At 37.2% G+C, this 15,045-nt stretch overlaps 1 protein-coding gene across 1 annotated transcript in view; it reads left to right on the top strand.

The window, feature by feature from the left end:
* The window catches only part of LOC308347273 (ankyrin repeat domain-containing protein 26-like), a 141,011-nt gene that overhangs the window by 116,027 nt on the left and 9,939 nt on the right, over nt 1-15,045 (top strand). The window contains exons 24-26 of the mRNA XM_080810516.1: nt 8,362-8,631; nt 9,474-9,688; nt 10,918-11,149. Coding sequence (XP_080666642.1) covers nt 8,362-8,631; nt 9,474-9,688; nt 10,918-11,149 — 717 coding nt within the window. The remainder of the gene's footprint in view (nt 1-8,361; nt 8,632-9,473; nt 9,689-10,917; nt 11,150-15,045) is intronic.

The raw sequence follows: 15,045 nt of genomic DNA, 5'->3' as shown, positions 1-15,045 counted from the left end.
GGATGGAAAAAACATGTATCTTGCAAGTGGATATCAAAAGAAAGCCAGAATAGTAATACTTATGTTGGACAAAATAGAGTCTGAAAGAACGACTATAGTAAGAGACAAGAGCACTATATCATAATAAAGAGGACAGTCTGACAGGAAGAAGAACTATCTATTGTAAATATTTATGCACCCAACATGGGATCACCCAAGTACATAAAACAATTAATGACTAAAATAAAAGAACTAATTGATAATAATACAATAATACTAGGGCCCTTTAATTTTATTATATATGTTTTAAATGAAATTCATTGCTTTTATTCCTAATTGCAAAAGTATCCATGAAGACAATGTACAATTTGGATATTTTAGGAAGGAATAGAAATAATCAATAGTTTATTCTTCTAATCCAAGAGCATGGAATGGTCTTCCATCTTCTTGTGTCTTCTTCAGTTTCTTTAATGAGTGTTCTGTAGTTCCTCGAGTACAGATCCTTTACCTCTTTGGTTAGGTTTATTCCCAGGTATCTTATTGTTCTTGGTGCTATAATAAATGGAATCGATTCTCTAATTTCCCTTTCTGTATTTTCATTGTTAATGTATAAGAAAGCCACTGATTTCTGTACATTGACTTTGTATCCTGCCACGTTACTGAATTGCTGTATGAGTTCTAGTAGTTTGGGGGTGGAGTCTTTTGGGTTTTCCATATAAAGAATCATGTCATCTGTGAAGACAGGGAGTTTGACTTTTTCCTTGCCAATTCGGATACCTTTTATTTCTCTTTGTTGTCTGATTGCTGTTGCTAGGACTTCTAATACTATGTTGAACAAGAGTGGTGAGAGTGGGCATCCTTGTCGTGTTCCTGATCTCAACGGGAAGGCTGCAAGCTTTTTCCCATTGAGGATGATATTTGCTGTGGGTCTTTCATAGATAGATTTTATGAAGAAGAATGAACATTGTTAAAATGTCTATACTGCCTAGAGCAGTCTATACTTTTAATGCCATTCCGATCAAAATTCCACCGGTATTTTTCAAAGAGCTGGAGCAAATAATCCTAAAATTTGTATGGAATCAGAAGAGACCCCGAATCGCTAAGGAAATGTTGAAAAACAAAAATAAAACTGGCGGCATCACGTTACCTGATTTCAAGCTTTACTACAAAGCTGTGATCACCAAGACAGCATGGTACTGGCATAAAAACAGACATATAGACCAGTGGAACCGAGTAGAGAGCCCAGATATGGACCCTCAAGTCTATGGTCAAATAATCTTTGACAAAACAGGAAAAAATATCCAGTGGAGAAAAGATAGTCTCTTCAATAAATGGTGCTGGGAAAACTGGACAGCTATATGTAGAAGAATGAAACTCGGCCATTCTCTTACACCGTACACAAAGATAAACTCGAAATGGATAAAAGGCCTCAATGTAAGACAGGAACCCATCAGAATCCTAGAGGAGAACATAGGCAGTAACCTCTTTGATATCAGCCACAGCAACATCTTTCAAGATATGTCTCCAAAGGTGAAGGAAACAAAAGCAAAAATGAACTTTTGGGACTTCATCAAGATCAAAAGCTTCTGCACAGCAAAGGAAACAGTCAACAAAACAAAGAGGCAACCCGCGGAATGGGAGAAGATATTTGCAAATGACAGTACAGACAAAAGGTTGATATCCAGGATCTATAAAGAACTCCTCAAACTCAACACACACAAAAAGGACAATCATATCAAAAAATGGGCAGAAGACATGAACAGACACTTCTCTAATGAAGACATACAAATGGCTATCAGACACATGAAAAAATGTTCATCATCACTAGCCATCAGGGAGATCCAAATTAAAACCACATTGAGATACCACCTTACACCAGTTAGAATGGCCAAAATTAGCAAGACAGGAAACAACATGTGTTGGAGAGGATGTGGAGAAAGGGGAACCCTGTTACACTGTTGGTGGGAATGCAAATTGGTGCAGCCACTTTGGAGAATAGTGTGGAGATTCCTCAAGAAATTAAAAATAGAGCTTCCCTCTGACCCTGCAATTGCACTACTGGGTATTTACCCAAAAGATACAGATGTAGTGAAAAGAAGGGCCATATGTACCCCAATGTTTATAGCAGCAATGGCCACGGTCTCCAAACTGTGGAAAGAACCAAGATGCCCTTCAACGGATGAATGGATAACGAAGATGTGGTCCATATACACTATGGAGTATTATGCCTCCATTAGAAAGGATGAATACCCAACATTTGTAGCAACATGGACGGGACTGGAAGAGATTATGCTGAGTGAAATAAGTCAAGCAGAGAGAGTCAAGTATCATATGGTTTCACTTATTTGTGGAGCATAACAAATAACATGGAGGAAAAGGGGAGATGGAGAGGAGAAGGGAGTTGAGGGAAATTGGAAGGGGAGGTGAACTATGAGAGACTATGGACTCTGAAAAACAACCTGAGGGTTTTGAAGGGGCGGGGGGTGGGAGGTTGGGGGAACCAGGTGGTGGATATTAAGGAGGGCACGGATTGCATGGAGCACTGGGTGTGGTGAAAAAACAATGAATAGAGTTACGCTGAAAAGAAATAAAAAATTAAAAAAAAATAAAATGTGTAAAAAAAGAAATAAAAAAGGAAGCAAGAAAAAAAATCAATAGCTAGGCACTTTAACACACCACTTACATCAGTGGACAGATCAGAAAGTCAACAAGGAAACAGTGGCTTTATATGATGCACTGGACTGGGTGGACTAAGGAGATATATTCAAAATATTCCATCCTTAAACAACAGAATACACATTCTGCAACATTCTGTAGAATAGATCACATATTAGGCCACAAAACAAGTCTTTCTTTTTAAATTTAATTTTATTTTTTTTCAGTGTTCCCAAATTCATTGTTTATGCACCACACCCAGTGCTCCATGTAATACGTGCCCTCCATAATACCCACAAAACCGGTCTTAATAAATAAAAGAAGATTGAAGTCATACCATGCACCTTTTCTGATCATAATACTATTAAATTAGAAGTCAGCCACAGGAAACAATGTGAAAGACCACAAATACATGTTGGTTAAGTAACATTCTACTAAACAATGAATGGAGCAACAAGGAAATAAAAGAATAAATTTAAAAAAAATACATGGAAGCAAATGAAAATGAAAACACAATTGCCCAAACTTTTGAGATACAGTAAATATGGTTCTAAGAGGGAAGTATATAGCAATACAGGCCTACCTCAAGAAATCAGAAAAATCTACAACAACCTTACCTTCACCTAAAGAAGCTAGAAAAAGAACAACAAATGAAGCCTAAAGTCAGCAGAAGGAAGGAGATAATAAAAATTAGAGCAGTAGTAGTAGTAGGTGGCTCAGTTGGTTAAGCAGCAGACTCTTGATTTCAGCTCAGGTCATGATCTCAGAGACCTGGGATTGAGCCCTGCTTCTGGCTCTGTGCTCAGTGGGGAGTCTACTTGAGGGTTCTCTCACTCCCTCTCCATTTGATCCTCTCCCCACTTTCTCTCTCTCTCAAATAAATTTTTTTTAAAAATTAGAGCAGAAGTAAACACTATAGAAACTTAAAAAAGACAAAAATAGGAGAGATCAATGAAACCAGGAGCTGGTTTTTTAAAAAAAATTAATAAAACCAATAAGGCTTTAGCCAGAGTTATCAGAAAGAAGAGAAGAAGGACCCAAATAATATCACAGATGAGAGAGGAGAAATAACAACCAACACCACAGAAATGCAGACAATTATGAAAGAATATTATGAACAACTATATGCCAACAATTTGGACAATGTAGAAGAAATGGATAAATTCCTAGAAACATATAAATGACCAGCACTGAAACAAGAATAGAAAATTTGAACAGACTGAAAACCAGCGAAGAAATTGAATCATTAATCAAAAAACTATGATCAAACACAAGTCCGGGACCAGAGGCAAATTCTACCGAGCATTTAAAGGAAGAGTTAGTACCCATTCTCAAACTATTCCAAAAAACAGAAAAGGAAGGAAAAACTCCAAATTCATTCTATGAGGCCAGTATTACGCTGATACCAAAATGAGACAAAGACACCACAAAAAGAACTCTAAGCCAGTATCTTTGGTGAGCATGGATGCAAAAATCCTCAACAAAATACTCGCAAACTGAATCCAACAGTACATTAAAAAAAATCATCACCATGATCAAATGGGATTTATTCCTAGGTTATGGGGGTGTTTTAATATCAGCAAATCAATCATTGTGATACACCAAATTAATAAAAGGAGAAGAATCATCTGATCATTTCAAAAGATGTAGAAAAAGCATTTGAGGGGCACCTGGGTGGCTCAGTGGGTTAAATCCTCTGCCTTTGGCTCAGGTCATGATTCCGGTGTCCTGGGATCTAGCCCCGCATCGGGCTCCGTGCTGTGCTCAGAGGGGAGCCTGCTTCCCCCTCTCTCTCTCTGCCTGCCTCTCTGCCTACTTGTGATCTCTGTCCGTCAAATAAATAAATAAAATGTTTTAAAAAAAGCATTTGACAAAGTGCAACATCCATTCATGATAAAAAAGTACAACATCCATTCATGATAAAAACCCTCAACAAAGTAGGTTTAGAAGGAATGTACTTCAACATAATAAAGGTCATATATAAAAAATGCACAGGTAATGACATTCTAAATGGGGGAAAACAGAAAGAAAAACTTCTTAGATCTTGCTTCTAGTTATGGGCTTCTTCTCATTAGCACTGTTTGTCATTATTAAATTAATCTTAGGGGCACCTGGGTGGCTCAGATGGTTTGTCTGCCTTTAGCTCAGGTCATGATCTCCAGGCCCTGGGATTGAGTCCCATGTTAGGCTCCCAGCTCAGCAGGGAGTCTGCTTCTCCCTCTCCCTCTGCCTCTCCCCCTGCCTGTGCTCTGTCTCTCCGTATCTCTCCCAAATGAATAAATTTTAAAAAATTTAAAACAATTAATCTTAACATTTACTACTTCCCACTTTAATGGAGACCAATTTCTACTATATAAATTATGTATTTTATTAACTCTTTTTGTCATCCATTTTTCTGTTTGTTTTTTCTTAACAAACTCCCCAAAGTTTAGTGGCTTAAATAAATAACATTTATTTCGTTCACAAATCTACTGTTAGGAAAAGTGTGGCCAGCACAGGTTGTTCTCTTCCCCTAGCTTCAGGTGGGGCAGCTGAAAGTCTTGGGGCTGGAACTGTTTGAAGATTTGTTCACTCACATCTGGTGGTGTTGATGCTGGCTGTTGCCTAGGGCTATAGTTGGGGCAGGCAGCCAAAACACTTACACTGGCACACTAGCCTCTTTGTGGCCTGAACTTTCTTACAAGATGGGGGGCTCAATTCCAAGGAAGCTGCCTGAGCTGCAGAGCAAGGCAGAAGCTCTGTTGTCTTTTGTAATCTAGCCTTGGAATACACAGAGCATCACATTCACCATATTCTGTTAGGAGAAAGTCACGAAGGTAGGCCCATGGTCTTTTTTTAAATGGAATGAATATTTAAAAACCTATGGACACATTTAAAAAGCAGCATGATTTACCCAGTGGCCACAAATTTTTGTATTCCTCCCACATGAAAAATACACTCACCTTCCCCCCATACCTCCCACAAATCTCAGTTCTCCTGGCATTGGGTTTAAGCTTGAGTCCAAGATCTTACCATCTTAATCAGGTACAGCAGGGATAAGGTACCTGAAGTATAGTCCCTTGAGTCCAAGTCCTCTCCATCCGAGCACTTGGGAATTAAGGAAGGCAGTTCTCTACCACTCCAAATGGAACACTCTGGTAACCTGCTCAGGACTCTCCCATTGAAAGAAAATGGGAGGCACACTAGTCCACAGCAGTTTTGAAACACACCCTGAAGCATGCTGTCAGTTCTTCAGTTAGGACTTAGTCCTAACCATGGGAATGCTTCTCCATGGCTGTTTGCTTTACTCTTGGAGCTCTTGGTTCTGTCCTTTTCATAAGGAATGACCTGTGTTTGTAGCTTCGTTCTCAGCTTGCTTCCTCCTGGTGGGACTTCTAAGACTCAAAGGCCTATTTTTAGTTTGTACTATCTTGGTCTCTTTTAGTCCAAGCTCGCAAACAGTGTTTTTGCTACTGTAATTATCTTAGTTTTTTGAATTTTCCGTGAATATGATTGGATTTCATGCCATTAGAAAAGCCATTCTCCCGGGTCTTTTTGAGATAAGCTTTTCACCTCAGGTTTCCTGTGCAGCTCTCATTTGACAATGCGTTTCAAATTCTCCTACTCTTAAGATCCTTAAAGAAATTTGAGGCACACCTTAAATCCTTCTCAAGTCTTAATAAAGGGTTTATAGTTTTGGCTTCATCCATAGGCCATGTCTTCCTGGATTTGCTTTTAACCCAGAAACCATCTCTTTCTTTTAGCGTTATTTGACAATACAGCATGTGGAGAGGCTGTAAATGAGGAACAGATAGATGAACCCAGTAAGTCCTGGTTCCTTCATATTGAATAGTCTTTCTTTAGCTTATCTCTCCTATCAGTTTTACTTTCAAGTGGTTTGTGGCACGAGTTCCTTTTCCCTCTAGTGTCCTTTTCTTCCCTTGTCTAGAAGCCTTTGCTGTAAGCCTCTTCAGGGGCCATCAGGTTTCCACTAACAGTCTCTTGGAAGCCCTTTTGGTTTTCATTCTTACTCTTCTCCACTTCGCACTCTTACTCTTCTTTCAGGTTCCACCCACCTCCTGGTTCGAAGAAGGTTTAGTTTTAGTTTTTTGGTTTTTTTTTTTAATGGCCGCACCCCATTTTAATATCAGTATCTGTGCCAGTTATTTATTGCTGTATAATAAACCATCTCAAAACCTAGTGGCTCAAAACAGCATTTATCTTGTTCACAAATCTTTGGACAAGGCTGAGGAAGGCCAACTCATTTCTTCTTCATTTGGCCTCACCTGGGGTGACTGGAAGCTGGGAACTAGAATCATCTAAAACCTTGTTCCTGCACATGTTTGGCTGTTGAGGCTGGCTTTGGGCTAGGTGGTTAGCTAGGGCAGTCTCAGCTGGAATATTTGCATGAAGACTCACTAGGTAGCCTGGGCTTTCCCACAACAGCTGGATTCTAAGGGTGAGGTTTCCTAGAAGAAGAAAGTCAGATGGAAGCTATATCACATTTTCTAACCTAGCCTTAAGAATCACACAGCAGTTCTGCCATATTCTGTTCACTAGGAACCAGTTACTAAGGCTAGCGCACATTAAGGGGAGGGATTGTCATGGGAGAAGTGTCAATTTATAAAACCACCACATCCACTCACCTTGTCTTTCCAATCATATCTAAAGGAAAGGAGGTCTTCCCAACTGGAAGAAAGTTTTTTGGTTGAAACTGAAACTCCAGCAAGTTTTTTGGCTATTTTCATTGCTTAGTATATTCTCTTATTTTGTGGGAAGTAACAAAGGACTATAACACTGTCGAGTTAAGGAATTTTTTTTTTTTTTGTCGAAAAATATATGGATCATCTCACTAAATTTTTTTCCCCACTAATTTTTTTTTTACTGAGAGATGTGCTTTCTTAACCTTGTGAATCATTTCTCCTCAGAATGCAATTCAAATTAGCATAAAACATTTGTAATTCAGAAAAAGGCTGATGGCATTAGAATCAGTATTTATAGATTCATTAATTAGAGTCTTATTTTCAAAGTCTTATTTTGGTAAGCATTTATTGGCTCAGACCTACATAAGTCTATATGGTATTCCTAAAACTTCTTTAAAAATTATGGAGTACGAGGGCACCTGGGTGGCTCAGTTAAGTGCCTTTGGCTTGGGTCGTGATCCTGGGATGCTGGCATTGAGCCCCATGCTGGGCTTCCTGATCAGTGGGGAGTCTGTTTCTCCCTCTCCCTGCTCTTGTGCTCTCGCTCTCTTGCTCTCTCTCCCTCTCAAATAAATAAATAAAATCCTTAAAAAAATTATGGAGTGTTAAGGTGAGGGAAGGGTTCAGACACTTTCTACTAAGACGTGACTTACAGTTATTTTATGGAGGAAAAATCTGAAACAATCATAGAAAAATAAAAATATAAGAATCAAATACAAATGTGTGGCAAAGAGGATGACAGCAGAGATTGATTTTAGCAACTCCTAGTGGTTTTAATTTTGTTCTTGATTTTCTGAGTTATTTGAGGTTCCACATTCCAAGACTGTACAATATAGATAACATTTTGTTGAAAATGAACTTATTTTAAAATTTGAGCACCTGGCTGGAGCAGCAGTAACATATGTGACTCTTGATCTTGGGGTTGTGAGTTCAAGCCCCATGTTTGGTGCAGAGATTTAAAATCTTTAAAAAAAAATTTGGCGCCTTAGTTTTGCATTAGACTCGTTTCACTCTACATCTAAACTGTATTATTTTATTAATGCAGGTTGATGATCTTACAGCAAAACTGGAAACTATGTCTTCAAAAAACCAGATTCTTACTCAGAAATTATCATCTATGAAAGAAATACAGATGAAATGTGAAAACCTAGAGAAGAATAAAAAGAAGTTGGAACAACAAGTAGTAAACCTCAGAAGTTGTGTAGAAGTCAACGTGATAGAATACAGTAAAATAGAACAATATAAACAGGAGTTTGAAGAAAGGACAAGATTGACCCTAGCAGAAAAATTAAAAGAAGTCGATAGATTTTTAGAGGTTAATTTATTTGTCTATAAAATGCTTTAATTCATTTCACTGCAAATTACATTTTGGTTATAGGCAGTGTAGAGTTTTCCTCTACTTCCTTTATAGCAATTTGGTAAATTAATGGAAGCATTTGTTCCTTCCCTTTCAAAATTTCAGTTTTCATCATTATTCACACTAAATTGATCTTTCAGAATGATTCACAGTAGAAAGTTATTTTATTTTTTAAGACCAGTTAGTATAAAATAAGGCTATTGAGAGGAAAAGAAAAAATTGTGCTTTAAAAATTTTTACCATGGAGTACCTGGGTGGCTCATTCGGTTGCTTGTTTGGGCTCCATTCTGGGCATGTCTACATAAAAGAAATGGTACCATGTTTGGATTATTCTTTTTTTTATATTAAGTATCTAATTTATTTATTTGGAAAGCACGAGTGGGGGATGGACAGGTAGAGAGAAAATTCCAGGCATACTTCATGCTGAGTACGACACAGGGCTTTATCCCAGGACCCTGATATCACTATCTGAGCAGAAACCAAGAGTCAGGCACTCAGATGACTGAGTCAGCCGGGCACCCCATGTACCTCAATTATTCTTAAGTTGTATTGTTCACTTTTTAAAAATTTAAATGATTTTATTATTCTTTGAATTATCAGATTGCATGAGTTCTCATGTAAGAATGAACATTATTCACATTTAATTCAGCTTCACATTAATGATAAATATTTTACATTTCAACTTTTTTTTTCACTTTAAAAATGCTCTCTGAATCATTGACACAAAACTAAAAGAAAGAAATCTACTGTAATAACCCAGATTGTAACAATTTTAAAACTATGCTTTTAATTTGCTTTAGACACAAGTAGCATTTCAAGAAAGCTTAGCACAGTTAAGAGAAAATAATAATGCTTCAGTAAGAAGTCAAATGGAACTCAGAATTAAAGAGCTGGAATTTGAATTATCCAAAATGAAAACTTGTCAAGATGTTACTAAAACAGAATTGGACAGATACAAGCACCTCTACCTAGAAGAAGTAAAACATCGAATGTCATCGACAAATGAACTGAACAAGTAAGTTAAAACAATCATGGAAAGTAGAGTTAGCTTATGAATTTGCCTCTAAACCATAATTTTTTTGGAGCCACGTTCATGAGAACAGTAGTAAGTGAAAGCCAACTAGATACTATAATTTTGAAAAATGATGTTTGTAAATGAACTTACTGTTGAAATGTTAGTCCAAGACAGTTTGCATTTCTCTTATTTTTGGTTTTAAATGATTTTATTTTTTTCCCTTGAGTATTTTCAGTTAATCTGATCTTCTAGTCTTTAAATTAATTGTTTGGAGGTTTATAATTTAGACAGCATATTATTATAAAGTTGTCAGAATTACTCTAAATGGAAATGAGTTTATTAATATTTATTTATTAATGTTAGTTTATTTTTGGAAGAGTGCATCTTTAACCCAAAAGGTCCAGACAGAAAGGGCAGATTCCACCTCCAGTACCCTGGTATCTGTGTTATAACCTAATTGCCTCTGGAGCTGTTTCAGTTCTTTCTGATCACAACTCTGCCATCTACTTCTCCCCTAGCAGTTGTTCGTCTAAATTATTCCTCAGTGCCAAATGCCCAATTTCTCTGAGGTAATGTGTGAAGTGTGCAAGAGTGGTGAAAGCCAATGCTTGAAAAATGTCTTTGAGGGATGTTTTTTTATTTTTATTTTCCTTTAGAGATTTTACATATTTATTTGACAGAGAGAGCAAGTGAGCACAAGCAGAGGGGAGCAGCAGGCAGAGGGTGAGGGAGAAGCAGGCTTCCCGCTGAGCAGGGAGCCCAGTGTGGGGCTCAATTCCAGGACTCTGGGATCCTGACCTGAGCTGAAGGCAGATGGTTAACTGACTGAGCCACCCAGACCCCCCAGGATGGTTTATTTTTGCAGCTCTAAACTGGTTTACTAAATATAAGTATGTGTCATGGCATCCCCAAGAATCTTTGAAGTACAACCATTCCAGAAGGCAGCAGGTATTACCTGTTAAGCCATGGACATCACTGATAGCCATTTCTCTCCCTCCTTAATTTGAATTACTTGTTAGTTAGGAACCCTAGAAATATATGTACTTCTTGAGAACAGTTTTAAACCTATAATTATACATAGTAGGTCTGCTCTGTCACATTTACCATGTTAAAACACTATTTAATGGCACATTCTGTTTACTATTATGGAAACTTAAAGAAATGCAAGTAACTTAGGACTGATTGGGGAGAGATGAAATACTAAGCACTGTGTTTTGTAATCTGAACAGGACTAGTGAGAGGCTGGCAGAGACCAGTACCAAACTTCTGGTGGAGAAGCAGCAGAAGCAACCTTTGCTTGACACTATTAATATGAGGCCAGCCCTAGATCTGCCTTATGGTAGAAATGTTAATCATAACAGTTCACTATTCAATAGAAATGTTGCTCTAAGAGAAGACGTGGTGATTCATACCTCAAACTCACGGCGTTCAAGTAATGACATCGGGCCTTTCTTGACCAAGGTTAGTTATATTATCTTTCCTTTTTTTCCTTGGGTTTCAGATTTCTGATATAATTTTGTTTTTAATTTGGTAAAATTCTGAGTTGTTTAGCTAACCAATACATACTAAGTAAAAGTCATAATTATTTGTGCTAATAAAGAAATGAGACAGGGGCACCTGGGTGGCTCAGTGGGTTAAAGCCTCTGCCTTCAGCTCAGGTCATGATCCCAGAGTCCTGGGATCGAGCCCCACATCAGGCTCTCTGCTCAGCGGGGAGCCTGCTTCCTCCTTTCTCTCTGCCTGCCTCTCTGCTTACTTGTGATCTCCCTCTCTCTCAAATAAATAAATAAAATCTTAAAAAAAAAAAAAAAAGAAAAAGAAATGAGGCAAAAATTTTGACTTTTTTTCTTAGTTCCTGGAGCTCTTACTTTCAAGAGATACCTATTAGTACCTTTATTTGATAAATATAACAAAACTGACATATTTTATTATTTTTTCAAGATTTTATTTATTTTAGAGAGAGAGTGTACAAGAGGGGGAAAGAGTGTGAGACTCTGAAGCAGACTTCCTGCTGAGTGTGGAACCCTACAATGGGGCCCAGTCTCACACCCCTAAGATCAGAACCTGAGCCGAAAACAAGAGTCAGACACTTGACTGAGTTACCCAGGTACCCCAAAATGGACACATTTTAAATTTCTTGAAAACCAACATCTAAATTCAATTTTAGAAAGTAAATATTATTGCTCACTAATGAAATCTATACTTAGATGTTTTGACTAATTTCCTGTTTGGCAATGGTTCACAACAATTTTAAAGATTGATATTACCCATTTTTCCCACCCCTATGTATAAATGAACAACAAGAATCCAAACACTTAATCACATATGGATATTTATTACTTAAAAGAATCCATGACAAGTCCTTTTTATGATTTAAATAAACTTGTAATGCTAAAGAGATTAATTTTTCTTTTTAAGTTGTAATTGTTGTCATTTTCTCACCTGAGAGTACATCCTTAATTGTTATCTTACTTGGAGCATTTTTTAAAACTTATAACACTTCTATTTCAATTTTTACAAAATGTCTTGCTGAGCAATTGTAGAGCATTTTCTAAATCGCTAAATCAAGCAAATACAGGATTCTTTTTTTTTAGAGAGAGAGAGAGAGAGAGAGAGAGAGAGGGTGAGAGAGAGTGTGTGCAAGCCGGCGGTGGGGGGTGAGGTGCAGAGGGTAAGCAGGCTCCATACTCAGTACAGAGCCTGATGCAGGGCTCAGTCTCAACAATTCTGAGATCATGACCTGAACCAAAGTCAAGATCAGATCCTTAACTGACTGAGCCACCCAGGTGCCCCACAATTGGAATTTTTCAAATGAAGTTCACGTATATCTACCGTGCCATCACTTGAATGATTGATGACTAAGATGGTCTTTAAGTAGCAGCTGGTTTCCATTGTGTATCATTGTTATTAAAATATCCATTTCAATCAATGTACATAGGTTTATGGTTTTGAAAGTATATTCATGGTTTTACTAAGGTAGACAAAGGTAGCATAGGCTCACGGTAAATGAGGCCTCAATCTTGTTCTTTTATTTGGTTTCCTTATTGTCTTGCTCTCTTCCCTTCTAATCTGAGGACTTTCTTTAGTGTTATGCTTGGTTGCCTTTCTTTTTCTTTTTTGTATATTATAGATTTTTGTGATCACAATGAAGTTCATATATAACATCCCATGCATATAGAAGTCTATTTTAAGTTGATGGTTACTTGAGTTTAAACACATTTTAAAAACACTACATTTTTCCACCCACCTTGTTTTATGTATTTGATGTCTTAGTTTACGTCTTTCTATTTTGTGTATCCCTGAACTAATTACTGTAGATATAATTGTTGTTACTACTTTTGTCTTTTAACATTCATACTGGCTTTATAAAAGTGCTTGATCTATTACTTTTATTGTATGTTTGCTTTTACCAATAAAACTCTTTCTTTCATAATTTTCTTATTTCTAGTTATGGCCTTTTCTTTCTTTCTTCTTTCTTTCTTTCTATCTATTTTGGAGAGCAAGCGAGAGAGAACACAGATGGGAGGGGAGGGCCACAGAGAGAGGGAGAAGCAGACTCCCTGAGCATGGGGCCTGGTGTGGGGCTTGATCCTAGGAGGTCCCTTAATTAACCTGTCCTCATTTAAAAAATTCATTTATCTTTTTGTTTTTTGTCTTGGATGATTTCTGCTACCCTGTCGATCACTGATCTGTTCGTCTGCAGCTTTTAATCTGCTGTTGAGTCCCTCTCGTGTATTTCTCATTTTAGTTATTGTATTTTTCAGCTCTGATTCGTTCTTCTTTATATTTTCTCTTTGTTGAAGTTCTCACTGAATCCATGCATTCTTCTCCCAAGTTTGCTGAGCATTTTTATGACCAGTACTTTGAACTCTTTATCAGATAGATCACTTATCTCTGTTTCATTTAGTTATTGTTCTGAAGTGTCGTATTGTTCTTTCATTTGGAACATATTCCTCTATCTCCTCATTTTGTCTGACTTTCTGAGTTTATTTCTGCAATTGTTCTTTTCAACTTTTTCCCTCTTTAAAGTATGTTGCTTTGAACAATGAATGTTAGGTATCAAGTCAAGGAAGAAGAAACCCTTTCTAAGTATTGTCTGATCATTTTTCTTGTTGGAACTGTGGTGGAGTAGGTGGCAGATGACATTGCTCTTCTTTTTCTGAGTTGAGGACACAGGAGTCAGGCAGTTGGAGATAAGCCTAGTGACTTTAATACATACTAGCAAATTGGAGGATGTGGCTTAGGTATGTAGCCACAGCAAACTTCCTAATGCTTTATTCCAAATTAGGCACTTCCACACACAGTTGTAAATGGAAGGAAGAGGTGTTTGATGCCCAACCCACAAAGATGAAAGCAGACCTCAATTCATGTTACTATGGCAGGCATAGCTTTTCAGAGAAGAGATCTGGAAGCACATAGGCACTGCTGAGTGCCTTCTCCCAAATTCACCCACTAGGTAAATCTCCTTTCCTGTCACGAAGAAGGTAGAGAAATGTTCTCACATGGAAATGAAGATTTACCTGTAATTTCTGAGTGAATTTAATTTATAATTAAAGTTAATTGTGTCTTTTGTACATATGAACTAATGGAGAGGCTAGATGGCAAAGAGAAATCTGTTCAGTGTTTTAAATTTCGCTATAAATAACTCACAACATAGGTAACTCATTTGTTCATTGATTTTGATAAACCAAGTTTTATTTGAAGGAAATGAATAATTCTTTCAAGGAAGAATTTCCTCAGGTTCAGGTTCTTTGGTTCAACTAACGATTTTCTCCTTCAAGTTCCCTGTCCCTTCAAGTTAAAAAAAATTGTGCTTATAAATTGAGTATATTGACTGTTACTAATAGGAGTTAAGATAACTTCTCTTCCTTTATTTTTGTTCATGACTATAAAAATTTATAGTTTAGTTAGAAAGCTGTTTTCTGCCTAATGCCTTAACTTTATTGAGCCACATGACAAAGTTTTATGTATTCATTTTCTCTGAGTTCTAGTTAAAAATGCATGTATTTTTCCTGAATATGAGGAAGTAACTGGCATAAAACTCTAGGCTCAGTAAGACCTAAAACACATTCCTGGCCTGCAACTAGGTGGTTTTTTGACCTCAGGTAAACTACAATCTCTCAGAGGCCTTTTTGTCTCTTATGTAAAATTAGGGACTTTGACTAAGTTAGTGACTTTTATACCTCTGGGGAAATATTTTTTTTCCAAAGAATAGAAATTAACTTTTTTTAAAAAATTAAACTGTATTATATAAGACAGAGACAAGTAGAGCTGTTTAGCTAAAAGAGAGATGAGACTACACCTGTAGACTTCCTTGTCCCTCAATCCTGCTGTGTCCCAGTGGAACCTTAGATTTC

The sequence above is a fragment of the Martes martes genome (assembly GCF_963455335.1).
Source record: "Martes martes genome assembly, chromosome: 8".
Taxonomy (NCBI): domain Eukaryota; kingdom Metazoa; phylum Chordata; class Mammalia; order Carnivora; family Mustelidae; genus Martes; species Martes martes.
Note: the sequence above shows the minus strand (reverse complement) of the source record. Positions and strands in the feature narration are given on the sequence as shown.